This window comes from Drosophila miranda, chromosome 3 (assembly GCF_003369915.1).
Source record: "Drosophila miranda strain MSH22 chromosome 3, D.miranda_PacBio2.1, whole genome shotgun sequence".
Classification (NCBI taxonomy): Eukaryota; Metazoa; Arthropoda; class Insecta; order Diptera; family Drosophilidae; genus Drosophila; species Drosophila miranda.
In genome coordinates, this window is record NC_046676.1 from 10,627,411 (window position 1) to 10,643,909 (window position 16,499).

At 49.1% G+C, this 16,499-nt stretch overlaps 3 protein-coding genes across 3 annotated transcripts; all 3 read left to right on the top strand.

Annotated features, from left to right (window-relative positions):
• Window positions 1–958: 958 nt before the first annotated feature.
• LOC117188332 (structural maintenance of chromosomes protein 2-like) lies at window positions 959–5,121 on the top strand. The gene is made up of 7 exons (XM_033391999.1): window positions 959–1,224; window positions 1,285–1,596; window positions 1,659–2,388; window positions 2,456–2,883; window positions 2,952–3,221; window positions 3,291–3,484; window positions 3,552–5,121. The coding sequence occupies exons 1-7, from the start codon at window positions 1,057–1,059 to the stop codon at window positions 4,993–4,995; spliced, it is 3,546 nt and encodes a 1,181-aa protein (XP_033247890.1). The 5' UTR covers window positions 959–1,056; the 3' UTR covers window positions 4,996–5,121.
• Window positions 5,122–6,649: 1,528 nt separating this feature from the next.
• LOC117188331 (structural maintenance of chromosomes protein 2-like) lies at window positions 6,650–10,822 on the top strand. Its single transcript, XM_033391998.1, has 7 exons — window positions 6,650–6,915; window positions 6,976–7,287; window positions 7,350–8,079; window positions 8,147–8,574; window positions 8,643–8,912; window positions 8,982–9,175; window positions 9,243–10,822. The coding sequence occupies exons 1-7, from the start codon at window positions 6,748–6,750 to the stop codon at window positions 10,684–10,686; spliced, it is 3,546 nt and encodes a 1,181-aa protein (XP_033247889.1). The 5' UTR covers window positions 6,650–6,747; the 3' UTR covers window positions 10,687–10,822.
• Window positions 10,823–12,337: 1,515 nt separating this feature from the next.
• Window positions 12,338–16,499, top strand: LOC117188330 (structural maintenance of chromosomes protein 2-like). The gene is made up of 7 exons (XM_033391997.1): window positions 12,338–12,602; window positions 12,663–12,974; window positions 13,037–13,766; window positions 13,834–14,261; window positions 14,330–14,599; window positions 14,669–14,862; window positions 14,930–16,499. Exons 1-7 carry the CDS (start codon window positions 12,435–12,437, stop codon window positions 16,371–16,373), a joined length of 3,546 nt encoding a protein of 1,181 aa, XP_033247888.1. The 5' UTR covers window positions 12,338–12,434; the 3' UTR covers window positions 16,374–16,499.

Here is a 16,499-nt window from a genome sequence, read left to right on the forward strand (position 1 = left end):
ACAGGCTCACAATGGTAATTATCCTCGCCAATTCTTCAATCTCATCCGCGTGTTAGGCGAGGAAAAAAATGTATAGACACCGCTGGCATTTGCCTCTGCCTCTGCCTCTGGCACGGACGGGACACACAGCATAGACAACAATACAATCAAGTGATGTGATGTGATGCCTCCCCGTCAGTGTCAGTGGCAGGGCTCGCCGCCCCCCGGCATTGAGCTTAACCAGGAGGACAACGATATTATTGACATTGTGGGGACGGAGTACTTTTACGAGGAGATGAACGGCGAGCTGAAGCCGGAGAACTTCATGTCCGGGTTCGATTATGCGCCAGAGCACCTCTGTGACGCCATTCTGACGGCGGCTGTGGGCCATCATCAGCAGCACATGCAGCACCAGAAGGATCCCCAGTCGCATGCGGTCCAGCAGTCGCAGGATCATCATACCAACGATGGTGAGACGAGCGATGCGCCTGGCTCATCGAATGGTGGCTCGTACCAGGGAGTAGCTGTATCCCAGCTGCAGGCGCACAATGGAGCTGGCGCTGGAGGGGAGCACGGTAACGGCTCGCAGGCGCATCCGAGAGAACGCTAGTAATATTCCACGGAATGTAAACATCGTGGAATATAGAACTTGAATTCGTCAGTATATTTACGGTCTATTTTTAAAATGAGACGGTATATTTTGGTATATTTCTGAGGGTTGAAATAAACTAAAACAGACCAGTGCTGCCAGAATTGGATGATATAACAAAATACGAATTAGAAATATATGACTCTTGTCCGATTTCTCGCTAAAAATTAACAAATATTACAATTACAAAAATAAAAAAACAGAAATTTGTTGTACTAAATTATTTTTAGCCAAAATAAGCTAAATGAACTGTTAAATAAGCTAGATTTCAAGCTATAAGAATTTCAATTATTTTTCAAGCTATTTGCTAGCCAAATCTAGCTTAAAATAAGCTAAGATGGCAACACTGAAACAGACGCCACTTCTGAATTGGCGCTAATAGAGACGCGAAGTAAAACGGAATTGAATTGTGAATAAGTTGCAGCAATATGTACGTAAAAAAGCTGGTGCTCGACGGCTTCAAATCGTACGGTCGGCGCACGGAAATCGATGGCTTCGATCCGGAGTTTACGGCCATCACCGGTCTGAACGGCTCCGGGAAATCCAACATTTTGGACAGCATTTGCTTCGTGCTGGGCATCAGTAATCTGCAGAATGTAAGTTCCGCCAGATACATATAACACAACATTATTTAATGCGCCAGAAACAATTTAAAGGTGCGCGCCTCCGCTCTGCAAGACTTGGTGTACAAGAATGGACAGGCGGGTATAACGAAGGCAACGGTGACCATTGTGTTCGACAACACAAATGCCCTGCAGTGTCCGACGGGGTACGAGAAGTGCCGCGAGATTTCGGTGGCCCGCCAGGTCGTTGTCGGTGGCAAGAACAAATTCATAATCAATGGCAAGATCGTGCAGAACAAGAAGGTGCAGGATTTCTTCTGTTCCATCCAATTGAATGTGAACAATCCCAACTTCTTGATCATGCAGGGCAAGATCCAGCAAGTGCTCAACATGAAGCCCAAGGAGGTAAGTACAGGCGTCTCTACCGCTCTCTTCCACAAGCTGTTTTACTGTCTCTTTGCATGCAGGTGCTCTCCATGGTGGAGGAGGCCGCTGGCACCAGCCAGTATAAGACAAAGCGCGATGCCACCAAGAATCTAATCGAAAAAAAGGAATCCAAAGTGCGGGAGACCAAAGCTTTGTTGGAGGAGGAGGTCTATCCCAAGCTGGTCAAGCTGCAAGAGGATCGCGCTGCCCACGAGGAGTACAATAAACTCAAGCGCGAAATCGATTATCTAACCAGAATCTTCATCTCTGCGAATTACCTGAAGCTGTGCGAAAAACTGAAACTGTTGGAGACTAGTGAACAAAAGATAGACGATCGCATAGCCAGTTGCCTTTCGACGCGTGACAAGAACTTGGAAGAAATGGAAGCTATTGAAATCGCTCTCAAGGAGATGCAGGAGAAGATTGATGCCGAGATGGGTGGATCGATAAAGGAGCTCGAGGCCCAACTGAGTGCTAAGCGTGCCCAGGAGGCCAAAGCCTCGGGCAGCCTGAAGGCAGCGCAGGGCACCGTTGAACAAGACCAGCGGATGATAAGTACGGCCGCCAAGAACATTGCCGACGACGAGCGTGCTCTCACCAAAAAGGAGGCCGCCATGTCAAAGGTTCAGGGGGAATTTGAAGCTCTAAAAGAGGCAGATGCGATCGATACCAAGGCCTATGAAGCTGCCCGGCGGAAGCTCGAGGCTGTCTCTCAGGGTCTGTCCACCAATGAGGATGGTCAGGCGAGCACATTGCAGGAGCAGCTAATAGGTGGGTGACTCCTATATGCAACGATTACCATCTTTGCTTACCTTACCTATTCTGCTTCGCTTTTCAGTGGCTAAGGAACAGTTGAGTGAGGCACAGACCACAATCAAAATCTCGGAGATGGAGCTGCGGCACACACGAGGTCTTTTGAAACAAAAACAGGGCGAAACGCAGACGAACGATGCTGCCTATGTGAAGGACAAGGGTCTGCACGACCAGCTTCTGGTGGAGATCCAGAGCCTTGAGCGACAACTGCAGGGCCTCAACTATGAGAGCGGGCAGTTCGAGCAGCTGCGGGAGCAGAGAAACCAGCTGCACACGCGCAAGCGTGACCTTAAGCGAGAGCTGGATCGTTGCAATGCCTCTCGCTACGATCTGCAGTACCAGGATCCAGAGCCGAACTTTGATCGCCGCAAAGTGCGTGGCATGGTGGGGAAGCTCTTTCAGGTGTCCGATATGCAAAACTCCATGGCCTTGATGACCGCAGCAGGCGGAAGTGTAAGTGCCTCATGTAGTTCTGGAGTTGGGAATTTCCTTGTGACTAATATCCGATTTTTGGCCCCCAGTTGTACAGTTATGTGACGGACGATGATGTGACCAGCAAGAAGATCCTGCAGAGGGGCAACTTGCAGCGGCGTGTCACCATGATGCCCATCAACAAGATTAATTCGCACTCGCTTAACAAGAACGTGGTGGACTATGCCCAGAGCAAGGTTGGCCCAGAGAATGTCCAGTGGGCCCTGTCCCTTGTCCAGTACGATCGCTACTACGAGCCGGTCATGAAGTTTTGCTTTGGCAGCGTTCTAGTCTGTAAAGATCTGGACGTGGCCAAGAAGGTAGGTGATAGATGGGGCATCAGCATAGCAATATAGATTCTTTCCTCACCATTCGTATTCCTTCTGCAGGTCAGCTACGATCCGCGTATAAATTGCCGTTCGGTTACATTGGAAGGCGACTTGGTGGACCCGCACGGCACTGTGTCGGGTGGTGCTGCGCCTAAGGGAGCAAACATCTTGGAGGAATTGCACTCTATCCGCGAATTGGAAAAGAATTACAAGAAACTCGAGGTCGAGTTGCAGCGTGTGGAGCAGGAAATGGCGTATGTGCAGAGGAAGAGGCACAACGCAAGGCACAATTTAATTCCTCTTAAATCAATCTATTTGCAGTTCCATCGAGAATCTGGCCCACTCGTACAACAAGATTAAAGAGAATCTTGATCTGCGCCAGCACGAGCTGACCATGTGCAAAAGCCGTCTGGCCCAGACCACATTCCAGCAGAACCAGGCCGAGATCGAGGAGATGAAGGAGAAGGTCCAGTCCTTGGAGCAGCAGAATGCAGATTCCCGGGAAAACCAGAAGACCTCCCAGGTCAAGATCAAGGATATCGAATCAAAGTTGGCCGATGCCAAGGGGTATCGCGAGCGCGAGCTCAAGTCGGCCACCAATGAGGTGAAGGAGACCAAGCAGAGGGCGGAGAAGTCGAGTGCCAATTGGAAGAAGCGAGAGCAGGAGTTCGAGACACTGAGGCTAGAGATCACTGAGCTGCAGAAAACCATTGAATCATCCAAGCAGCAGCACCAGGAGATGGTCGAAAATCTCGAGAAGTTCATCGCCGATCTGGCTGCTCTGCAGGAGAAGAGCTCTAGTGCAGTGTCCGAGGTGGCGGAGCTCGAGCAGGGCATTAAAGCGCAGAAGGATAAGCTACATGCCCAGAACAAGGAGATGCGAAATTTGCAGGGGAAGAGGGAAAAGATGGAAAAGCAGAACCAGGAACTTGAGCTGCAGGTAAAGAAAAAGGAGAATGAAAAGAGCAAGTCCGGCTCTCAGACCAACGAGGCCAAGAGGCGGATTCAAGACCTAGAGGTAAAGTATCCCTGGATTCCAGAGGAAAAAAGTGCCTTTGGCGTGAAGAACACCCGCTACGACTACAGCAAGACGAATCCCATTGAAGCTGGCAACAAGCTGGAACAGATGCAGGAGAGTAAGGATAAAATGGAGCGAACGCTTAACATGAATGCCATCGCGATTCTGACCCGAGAGCAAGAGAACTACGACGAGACACAGCGTCGCCGCAACATCGTGGCCCTCGACAAGGAGAAGATTAAGAAAATTATTGTGAAAATGGACGAAGAGGAGCAGGAACAGCTGAACCGCGCGGCCACCGAGGTTAACAGCAATTTCAGTAGCATTTTCAGCACTCTCCTGCCGGGTGCCGATGCCCGTCTCAATCCCGTCCTGACCAACGGCTGTCTAACAGGCCTTGAGATCAAGGTCGGCTTCAATGGGACGTGGAAGGAGAGTCTCGGTGAATTGTCCGGTGGCCAAAAGTCTCTGGTGGCTCTATCCCTTGTCCTGGCCATGCTCAAGTTCTCGCCAGCTCCCCTCTATATATTGGACGAGGTGGACGCCGCCCTGGACATGTCGCACACGCAGAACATTGGCAGCATGTTGAAGCAGCACTTTACCAACTCCCAGTTCCTTATTGTGTCGCTCAAGGACGGCCTCTTCAATCATGCAAATGTGCTGTTCCGCACGCTTTTCGAGGAGGGCGTCTCTACCGTCTCGCGGCAGGTCAGCAGATCGGGCACCACCGGTGGCCACAAACGTTGATCTGTTTTCAGTGCTGGTTCTACTATTTCATTCTCATTTTGAAAATTGAAATCTCATCTAAATTCACGAGAGAATTCATGTACATGTACAAATAATTGAAGTACTGAAAATAAATACTATTTCACCTATAAATTTACTAGTAAAATGAATATAATAATCTAGGAAAAATGATATTGAAGAGTCCTATGGAAACTATATATACCATATATTTTTTGATCCACAATTTCGAAGATCAAGAATGGCCTTATCCATTATTATAGCGAGAAGGCAGATTTTTTTATTTTGCCTGCCAAAATTTTATTTCGATTCAAAAATTACATTCAAACTTCCTAACGGACATTGCCAAGTGGCGCGCACATTTCCAACAGGGTCTGTGTGCGATGGCAGCACCAGCAGCAAACGTCAAACTGACTGACCGACAGAGACGAAGCGACTGACTGACTATGCGGTGCACGTGCAAAAGCGAGACGGAACGTTTGGTGAGACCGTCAAACGCACACACACGGCCATACAAATGCGTTTGTGTGCGCGATTGAAGAGGAAGAAGCAATCCGAAGAGCAGCACAACACTACACAACAATGTTTTTGAGGGAGGTGAAAAACTGAATAAAATTTCAGAAAAATCGAATAAAACCTAAACAACGGCCGTCGCAAAACAAAATATTCAAGATTTCGAGCAAACGCAGATTCCTCCACAGGCTCACAATGGTAATTATCCTCGCCAATTCTTCAATCTCATCCGCGTGTTAGGCGAGGAAAAAAATGTATAGACACCGCTGGCATTTGCCTCTGCCTCTGCCTCTGGCACAGACGGGACACACAGCATAGACAACAATACAATCAAGTGATGTGATGTGATGCCTCCCCGTCAGTGTCAGTGGCAGGGCTCGCCGCCCCCCTCATAGTTGAGCTTAACCAGGAGGACAACGATATTATTGACATTGTGGGGACGGAGTACTTTTACGAGGAGATGAACGGCGAGCTGAAGCCGGAGAACTTCATGTCCGGGTTCGATTATGCGCCAGAGCACCTCTGTGACGCCATTCTGACGGCGGCTGTGGGCCATCATCAGCAGCACATGCAGCACCAGAAGGATCCCCAGTCGCATGCGGTCCAGCAGTCGCAGGATCATCATACCAACGATGGTGAGACGAGCGATGCGCCTGGCTCATCGAATGGTGGCTCGTACCAGGGAGTAGCTGTATCCCAGCTGCAGGCGCACAATGGAGCTGGCGCTGGAGGGGAGCACGGTAACGGCTCGCAGGCGCATCCGAGAGAACGCTAGTAATATTCCACGGAATGTAAACATCGTGGAATATAGAACTTGAATTCGTCAGTATATTTACGGTCTATTTTTAAAATGAGACGGTATATTTTGGTATATTTCTGAGGGTTGAAATAAACTAAAACAGACCAGTGCTGCCAGAATTGGATGATATAACAAAATACGAATTAGAAATATATGACTCTTGTCCGATTTCTCGCTAAAAATTAACAAATATTACAATTACAAAAATAAAAAAACAGAAATTTGTTGTACTAAATTATTTTTAGCCAAAATAAGCTAAATGAACTGTTAAATAAGCTAGATTTCAAGCTATAAGAATTTCAATTATTTTTCAAGCTATTTGCTAGCCAAATCTAGCTTAAAATAAGCTAAGATGGCAACACTGAAACAGACGCCACTTCTGAATTGGCGCTAATAGAGACGCGAAGTAAAACGGAATTGAATTGTGAATAAGTTGCAGCAATATGTACGTAAAAAAGCTGGTGCTCGACGGCTTCAAATCGTACGGTCGGCGCACGGAAATCGATGGCTTCGATCCGGAGTTTACGGCCATCACCGGTCTGAACGGCTCCGGGAAATCCAACATTTTGGACAGCATTTGCTTCGTGCTGGGCATCAGTAATCTGCAGAATGTAAGTTCCGCCAGATACATATAACACAACATTATTTAATGCGCCAGAAACAATTTAAAGGTGCGCGCCTCCGCTCTGCAAGACTTGGTGTACAAGAATGGACAGGCGGGTATAACGAAGGCAACGGTGACCATTGTGTTCGACAACACAAATGCCCTGCAGTGTCCGACGGGGTACGAGAAGTGCCGCGAGATTTCGGTGGCCCGCCAGGTCGTTGTCGGTGGCAAGAACAAATTCATAATCAATGGCAAGATCGTGCAGAACAAGAAGGTGCAGGATTTCTTCTGTTCCATCCAATTGAATGTGAACAATCCCAACTTCTTGATCATGCAGGGCAAGATCCAGCAAGTGCTCAACATGAAGCCCAAGGAGGTAAGTACAGGCGTCTCTACCGCTCTCTTCCACAAGCTGTTTTACTGTCTCTTTGCATGCAGGTGCTCTCCATGGTGGAGGAGGCCGCTGGCACCAGCCAGTATAAGACAAAGCGCGATGCCACCAAGAATCTAATCGAAAAAAAGGAATCCAAAGTGCGGGAGACCAAAGCTTTGTTGGAGGAGGAGGTCTATCCCAAGCTGGTCAAGCTGCAAGAGGATCGCGCTGCCCACGAGGAGTACAATAAACTCAAGCGCGAAATCGATTATCTAACCAGAATCTTCATCTCTGCGAATTACCTGAAGCTGTGCGAAAAACTGAAACTGTTGGAGACTAGTGAACAAAAGATAGACGATCGCATAGCCAGTTGCCTTTCGACGCGTGACAAGAACTTGGAAGAAATGGAAGCTATTGAAATCGCTCTCAAGGAGATGCAGGAGAAGATTGATGCCGAGATGGGTGGATCGATAAAGGAGCTCGAGGCCCAACTGAGTGCTAAGCGTGCCCAGGAGGCCAAAGCCTCGGGCAGCCTGAAGGCAGCGCAGGGCACCGTTGAACAAGACCAGCGGATGATAAGTACGGCCGCCAAGAACATTGCCGACGACGAGCGTGCTCTCACCAAAAAGGAGGCCGCCATGTCAAAGGTTCAGGGGGAATTTGAAGCTCTAAAAGAGGCAGATGCGATCGATACCAAGGCCTATGAAGCTGCCCGGCGGAAGCTCGAGGCTGTCTCTCAGGGTCTGTCCACCAATGAGGATGGTCAGGCGAGCACATTGCAGGAGCAGCTAATAGGTGGGTGACTCCTATATGCAACGATTACCATCTTTGCTTACCTTACCTATTCTGCTTCGCTTTTCAGTGGCTAAGGAACAGTTGAGCGAGGCACAGACCACAATCAAAATCTCGGAGATGGAGCTGCGGCACACACGAGGTCTTTTGAAACAAAAACAGGGCGAAACGCAGACGAACGATGCTGCCTATGTGAAGGACAAGGGTCTGCACGACCAGCTTCTGGTGGAGATCCAGAGCCTTGAGCGACAACTGCAGGGCCTCAACTATGAGAGCGGGCAGTTCGAGCAGCTGCGGGAGCAGAGAAACCAGCTGCACACGCGCAAGCGTGACCTTAAGCGAGAGCTGGATCGTTGCAATGCCTCTCGCTACGATCTGCAGTACCAGGATCCAGAGCCGAACTTTGATCGCCGCAAAGTGCGTGGCATGGTGGGGAAGCTCTTTCAGGTGTCCGATATGCAAAACTCCATGGCCTTGATGACCGCAGCAGGCGGAAGTGTAAGTGCCTCATGTAGTTCTGGAGTTGGGAATTTCCTTGTGACTAATATCCGATTTTTGGCCCCCAGTTGTACAGTTATGTGACGGACGATGATGTGACCAGCAAGAAGATCCTGCAGAGGGGCAACTTGCAGCGGCGTGTCACCATGATGCCCATCAACAAGATTAATTCGCACTCGCTTAACAAGAACGTGGTGGACTATGCCCAGAGCAAGGTTGGCCCAGAGAATGTCCAGTGGGCCCTGTCCCTTGTCCAGTACGATCGCTACTACGAGCCGGTCATGAAGTTTTGCTTTGGCAGCGTTCTAGTCTGTAAAGATCTGGACGTGGCCAAGAAGGTAGGTGATAGATGGGGCATCAGCATAGCAATATAGATTCTTTCCTCACCATTCGTATTCCTTCTGCAGGTCAGCTACGATCCGCGTATAAATTGCCGTTCGGTTACATTGGAAGGCGACTTGGTGGACCCGCACGGCACTGTGTCGGGTGGTGCTGCGCCTAAGGGAGCAAACATCTTGGAGGAATTGCACTCTATCCGCGAATTGGAAAAGAATTACAAGAAACTTGAGGTCGAGTTGCAGCGTGTGGAGCAGGAAATGGCGTATGTGCAGAGGAAGAGGCACAACGCAAGGCACAATTTAATTCCTCTTAAATCAATCTATTTGCAGTTCCATCGAGAATCTGGCCCACTCGTACAACAAGATTAAAGAGAATCTTGATCTGCGCCAGCACGAGCTGACCATGTGCAAAAGCCGTCTGGCCCAGACCACATTCCAGCAGAACCAGGCCGAGATCGAGGAGATGAAGGAGAAGGTCCAGTCCTTGGAGCAGCAGAATGCAGATTCCCGGGAAAACCAGAAGACCTCCCAGGTCAAGATCAAGGATATCGAAGCAAAGTTGGCCGATGCCAAGGGGTATCGCGAGCGCGAGCTCAAGTCGGCCACCAATGAGGTGAAGGAGACCAAGCAGAGGGCGGAGAAGTCGAGTGCCAATTGGAAGAAGCGAGAGCAGGAGTTCGAGACACTGAGGCTAGAGATCACTGAGCTGCAGAAAACCATTGAATCATCCAAGCAGCAGCACCAGGAGATGGTCGAAAATCTCGAGAAGTTCATCGCCGATCTGGCTGCTCTGCAGGAGAAGAGCTCTAGTGCAGTGTCCGAGGTGGCGGAGCTCGAGCAGGGCATTAAAGCGCAGAAGGATAAGCTACATGCCCAGAACAAGGAGATGCGAAATTTGCAGGGGAAGAGGGAAAAGATGGAAAAGCAGAACCAGGAACTTGAGCTGCAGGTAAAGAAAAAGGAGAATGAAAAGAGCAAGTCCGGCTCTCAGACCAACGAGGCCAAGAGGCGGATTCAAGACCTAGAGGTAAAGTATCCCTGGATTCCAGAGGAAAAAAGTGCCTTTGGCGTGAAGAACACCCGCTACGACTACAGCAAGACGAATCCCATTGAAGCTGGCAACAAGCTGGAACAGATGCAGGAGAGTAAGGATAAAATGGAGCGAACGCTTAACATGAATGCCATCGCGATTCTGACCCGAGAGCAAGAGAACTACGACGAGACACAGCGTCGCCGCAACATCGTGGCCCTCGACAAGGAGAAGATTAAGAAAATTATTGTGAAAATGGACGAAGAGGAGCAGGAACAGCTGAACCGCGCGGCCACCGAGGTTAACAGCAATTTCAGTAGCATTTTCAGCACTCTCCTGCCGGGTGCCGATGCCCGTCTCAATCCCGTCCTGACCAACGGCTGTCTAACAGGCCTTGAGATCAAGGTCGGCTTCAATGGGACGTGGAAGGAGAGTCTCGGTGAATTGTCCGGTGGCCAAAAGTCTCTGGTGGCTCTATCCCTTGTCCTGGCCATGCTCAAGTTCTCGCCAGCTCCCCTCTATATATTGGACGAGGTGGACGCCGCCCTGGACATGTCGCACACGCAGAACATTGGCAGCATGTTGAAGAAGCACTTTACCAACTCTCAGTTCCTTATTGTGTCGCTCAAGGACGGCCTCTTCAATCATGCAAATGTGCTGTTCCGCACGCTTTTCGAGGAGGGCGTCTCTACCGTCTCGCGGCAGGTCAGCAGATCGGGCACCACCGGTGGCCACAAACGTTGATCTGTTTTCAGTGCTGGTTCTACTATTTCATTCTCATTTTGAAAATTGAAATCTCATCTAAATTCACGAGAGAATTCATGTACATATACAAATAATTGAAGTACTGAAAATAAATACTATTTCACCTATAAATTTACTAGTAAAATGAATATAATAATCTAGGAAAAATGATATTGAAGAGTCCTATGGAAACTATATATACCATATTTTTTGATCCACAATTTCGAAGATCAAGAATGGCCTTATCCATTATTATAGCGAGAAGGCAGATTTTTTTATTTTGCCTGCCAAAATTTTATTTTGATTCAAAAATTACATTCAAACTTCCTAACGGACATTGCCAAGTGGCGCGCACATTTCCAACAGGGTCTGTGTGCGATGGCAGCACCAGCAGCAAACGTCAAACTGACTGACCGACAGAGACGAAGCGACTGACTGACTATGCGGTGCACGTGCAAAAGCGAGACGGAACGTTTGGTGAGACCGTCAAACGCACACACACGGCCATACAAATGCGTTTGTGTGCGCGATTGAAGAGGAAGAAGCAATCCGAAGAGCAGCACAACACTACACAACAATGTTTTTGAGGGAGGTGAAAAACTGAATAAAATTTCAGAAAAATCGAATAAAACCTAAACAACGGCCGTCGCAAAACAAAATATTCAAGATTTCGAGCAAACGCAGATTCCTCCACAGGCTCACAATGGTAATTATCCTCGCCAATTCTTCAATCTCATCCGCGTGTTAGGCGAGGAAAAAAATGTATAGACACCGCTGGCATTTGCCTCTGCCTCTGCCTCTGGCACAGACGGGACACACAGCATAGACAACAATACAATCAAGTGATGTGATGTGATGCCTCCCCGTCAGTGTCAGTGGCAGGGCTCGCCGCCCCCCGGCATTGAGCTTAACCAGGAGGACAACGATATTATTGACATTGTGGGGACGGAGTACTTTTACGAGGAGATGAACGGCGAGCTGAAGCCGGAGAACTTCATGTCCGGGTTCGATTATGCGCCAGAGCACCTCTGTGACGCCATTCTGACGGCGGCTGTGGGCCATCATCAGCAGCACATGCAGCACCAGAAGGATCCCCAGTCGCATGCGGTCCAGCAGTCGCAGGATCATCATACCAACGATGGTGAGACGAGCGATGCGCCTGGCTCATCGAATGGTGGCTCGTACCAGGGAGTAGCTGTATCCCAGCTGCAGGCGCACAATGGAGCTGGCGCTGGAGGGGAGCACGGTAACGGCTCGCAGGCGCATCCGAGAGAACGCTAGTAATATTCCACGGAATGTAAACATCGTGGAATATAGAACTTGAATTCGTCAGTATATTTACGGTATATTTTTAAAATGAGACGGTATATTTTGGTATATTTCTGAGGGTTGAAATAAACTAAAACAGACCAGTGCTGCCAGAATTGGATGATATAACAAAATACGAATTAGAAATATATGACTCTTGTCCGATTTCTCGCTAAAAATTAACAAATATTACAATTACAAAAATAAAAAAACAGAAATTTGTTGTACTAAATTATTTTTAGCCAAAATAAGCTAAATGAACTGTTAAATAAGCTAGATTTCAAGCTATAAGAATTTCAATTATTTTTCAAGCTATTTGCTAGCCAAATCTAGCTTAAAATAAGCTAAGATGGCAACACTGAAACAGACGCCACTTCTGAATTGGCGCTAATAGAGACGCGAAGTAAAACGGAATTGAATTGTGAATAAGTTGCAGCAATATGTACGTAAAAAAGCTGGTGCTCGACGGCTTCAAATCGTACGGTCGGCGCACGGAAATCGATGGCTTCGATCCGGAGTTTACGGCCATCACCGGTCTGAACGGCTCCGGGAAATCCAACATTTTGGACAGCATTTGCTTCGTGCTGGGCATCAGTAATCTGCAGAATGTAAGTTCCGCCAGATACATATAACACAACATTATTTAATGCGCCAGAAACAATTTAAAGGTGCGCGCCTCCGCTCTGCAAGACTTGGTGTACAAGAATGGACAGGCGGGTATAACGAAGGCAACGGTGACCATTGTGTTCGACAACACAAATGCCCTGCAGTGTCCGACGGGGTACGAGAAGTGCCGCGAGATTTCGGTGGCCCGCCAGGTCGTTGTCGGTGGCAAGAACAAATTCATAATCAATGGCAAGATCGTGCAGAACAAGAAGGTGCAGGATTTCTTCTGTTCCATCCAATTGAATGTGAACAATCCCAACTTCTTGATCATGCAGGGCAAGATCCAGCAAGTGCTCAACATGAAGCCCAAGGAGGTAAGTACAGGCGTCTCTACCGCTCTCTTCCACAAGCTGTTTTACTGTCTCTTTGCATGCAGGTGCTCTCCATGGTGGAGGAGGCCGCTGGCACCAGCCAGTATAAGACAAAGCGCGATGCCACCAAGAATCTAATCGAAAAAAAGGAATCCAAAGTGCGGGAGACCAAAGCTTTGTTGGAGGAGGAGGTCTATCCCAAGCTGGTCAAGCTGCAAGAGGATCGCGCTGCCCACGAGGAGTACAATAAACTCAAGCGCGAAATCGATTATCTAACCAGAATCTTCATCTCTGCGAATTACCTGAAGCTGTGCGAAAAACTGAAACTGTTGGAGACTAGTGAACAAAAGATAGACGATCGCATAGCCAGTTGCCTTTCGACGCGTGACAAGAACTTGGAAGAAATGGAAGCTATTGAAATCGCTCTCAAGGAGATGCAGGAGAAGATTGATGCCGAGATGGGTGGATCGATAAAGGAGCTCGAGGCCCAACTGAGTGCTAAGCGTGCGCAGGAGGCCAAAGCCTCGGGCAGCCTGAAGGCAGCGCAGGGCACCGTTGAACAAGACCAGCGGATGATAAGTACGGCCGCCAAGAACATTGCCGACGACGAGCGTGCTCTCACCAAAAAGGAGGCCGCCATGTCAAAGGTTCAGGGGGAATTTGAAGCTCTAAAAGAGGCAGATGCGATCGATACCAAGGCCTATGAAGCTGCCCGGCGGAAGCTCGAGGCTGTCTCTCAGGGTCTGTCCACCAATGAGGATGGTCAGGCGAGCACATTGCAGGAGCAGCTAATAGGTGGGTGACTCCTATATGCAACGATTACCATCTTTGCTTACCTTACCTATTCTGCTTCGCTTTTCAGTGGCTAAGGAACAGTTGAGCGAGGCACAGACCACAATCAAAATCTCGGAGATGGAGCTGCGGCACACACGAGGTCTTTTGAAACAAAAACAGGGCGAAACGCAGACGAACGATGCTGCCTATGTGAAGGACAAGGGTCTGCACGACCAGCTTCTGGTGGAGATCCAGAGCCTTGAGCGACAACTGCAGGGCCTCAACTATGAGAGCGGGCAGTTCGAGCAGCTGCGGGAGCAGAGAAACCAGCTGCACACGCGCAAGCGTGACCTTAAGCGAGAGCTGGATCGTTGCAATGCCTCTCGCTACGATCTGCAGTACCAGGATCCAGAGCCGAACTTTGATCGCCGCAAAGTGCGTGGCATGGTGGGGAAGCTCTTTCAGGTGTCCGATATGCAAAACTCCATGGCCTTGATGACCGCAGCAGGCGGAAGTGTAAGTGCCTCATGTAGTTCTGGAGTTGGGAATTTCCTTGTGACTAATATCCGATTTTTGGCCCCCAGTTGTACAGTTATGTGACGGACGATGATGTGACCAGCAAGAAGATCCTGCAGAGGGGCAACTTGCAGCGGCGTGTCACCATGATGCCCATCAACAAGATTAATTCGCACTCGCTTAACAAGAACGTGGTGGACTATGCCCAGAGCAAGGTTGGCCCAGAGAATGTCCAGTGGGCCCTGTCCCTTGTCCAGTACGATCGCTACTACGAGCCGGTCATGAAGTTTTGCTTTGGCAGCGTTCTAGTCTGTAAAGATCTGGACGTGGCCAAGAAGGTAGGTGATAGATGGGGCATCAGCATAGCAATATAGATTCTTTCCTCACCATTCGTATTCCTTCTGCAGGTCAGCTACGATCCGCGTATAAATTGCCGTTCGGTTACATTGGAAGGCGACTTGGTGGACCCGCACGGCACTGTGTCGGGTGGTGCTGCGCCTAAGGGAGCAAACATCTTGGAGGAATTGCACTCTATCCGCGAATTGGAAAAGAATTACAAGAAACTTGAGGTCGAGTTGCAGCGTGTGGAGCAGGAAATGGCGTATGTGCAGAGGAAGAGGCACAACGCAAGGCACAATTTAATTCCTCTTAAATCAATCTATTTGCAGTTCCATCGAGAATCTGGCCCACTCGTACAACAAGATTAAAGAGAATCTTGATCTGCGCCAGCACGAGCTGACCATGTGCAAAAGCCGTCTGGCCCAGACCACATTCCAGCAGAACCAGGCCGAGATCGAGGAGATGAAGGAGAAGGTCCAGTCCTTGGAGCAGCAGAATGCAGATTCCCGGGAAAAGCAGAAGACCTCCCAGGTCAAGATCAAGGATATCGAAGCAAAGTTGGCCGATGCCAAGGGGTATCGCGAGCGCGAGCTAAAGTCGGCCACCAATGAGGTGAAGGAGACCAAGCAGAGGGCGGAGAAGTCGAGTGCCAATTGGAAGAAGCGAGAGCAGGAGTTCGAGACACTGAAGCTAGAGATCACTGAGCTGCAGAAAACCATTGAATCATCCAAGCAGCAGCACCAGGAGATGGTCGAAAATCTCGAGAAGTTCATCGCCGATCTGGCTGCTCTGCAGGAGAAGAGCTCTAGTGCAGTGTCCGAGGTGGCGGAGCTCGAGCAGGGCATTAAAGCGCAGAAGGATAAGCTACATGCCCAGAACAAGGAGATGCGAAATTTGCAGGGGAAGAGGGAAAAGATGGAAAAGCAGAACCAGGAACTTGAGCTGCAGGTAAAGAAAAAGGAGAATGAAAAGAGCAAGTCCGGCTCTCAGACCAACGAGGCCAAGAGGCGGATTCAAGACCTAGAGGTAAAGTATCCCTGGATTCCAGAGGAAAAAAGTGCCTTTGGCGTGAAGAACACCCGCTACGACTACAGCAAGACGAATCCCATTGAAGCTGGCAACAAGCTGGAACAGATGCAGGAGAGTAAGGATAAAATGGAGCGAACGCTTAACATGAATGCCATCGCGATTCTGACCCGAGAGCAAGAGAACTACGACGAGACACAGCGTCGCCGCAACATCGTGGCCCTCGACAAGGAGAAGATTAAGAAAATTATTGTGAAAATGGACGAAGAGGAGCAGGAACAGCTGAACCGCGCGGCCACCGAGGTTAACAGCAATTTCAGTAGCATTTTCAGCACTCTCCTGCCGGGTGCCGATGCCCGTCTCAATCCCGTCCTGACCAACGGCTGTCTAACAGGCCTTGAGATCAAGGTCGGCTTCAATGGGACGTGGAAGGAGAGTCTCGGTGAATTGTCCGGTGGCCAAAAGTCTCTGGTGGCTCTATCCCTTGTCCTGGCCATGCTCAAGTTCTCGCCAGCTCCCCTCTATATATTGGACGAGGTGGACGCCGCCCTGGACATGTCGCACACGCAGAACATTGGCAGCATGTTGAAGCAGCACTTTACCAACTCTCAGTTCCTTATTGTGTCGCTCAAGGACGGCCTCTTCAATCATGCAAATGTGCTGTTCCGCACGCTTTTCGAGGAGGGCGTCTCTACCGTCTCGCGGCAGGTCAGCAGATCGGGCACCACCGGTGGCCACAAACGTTGATCTGTTTTCAGTGCTGGTTCTACTATTTCATTCTCATTTTGAAAATTGAAATCTCATCTAAATTCACGAGAGAATTCATGTACATGTACAAATAATTGAAGTACTGAAAATAAATACTATTTCACC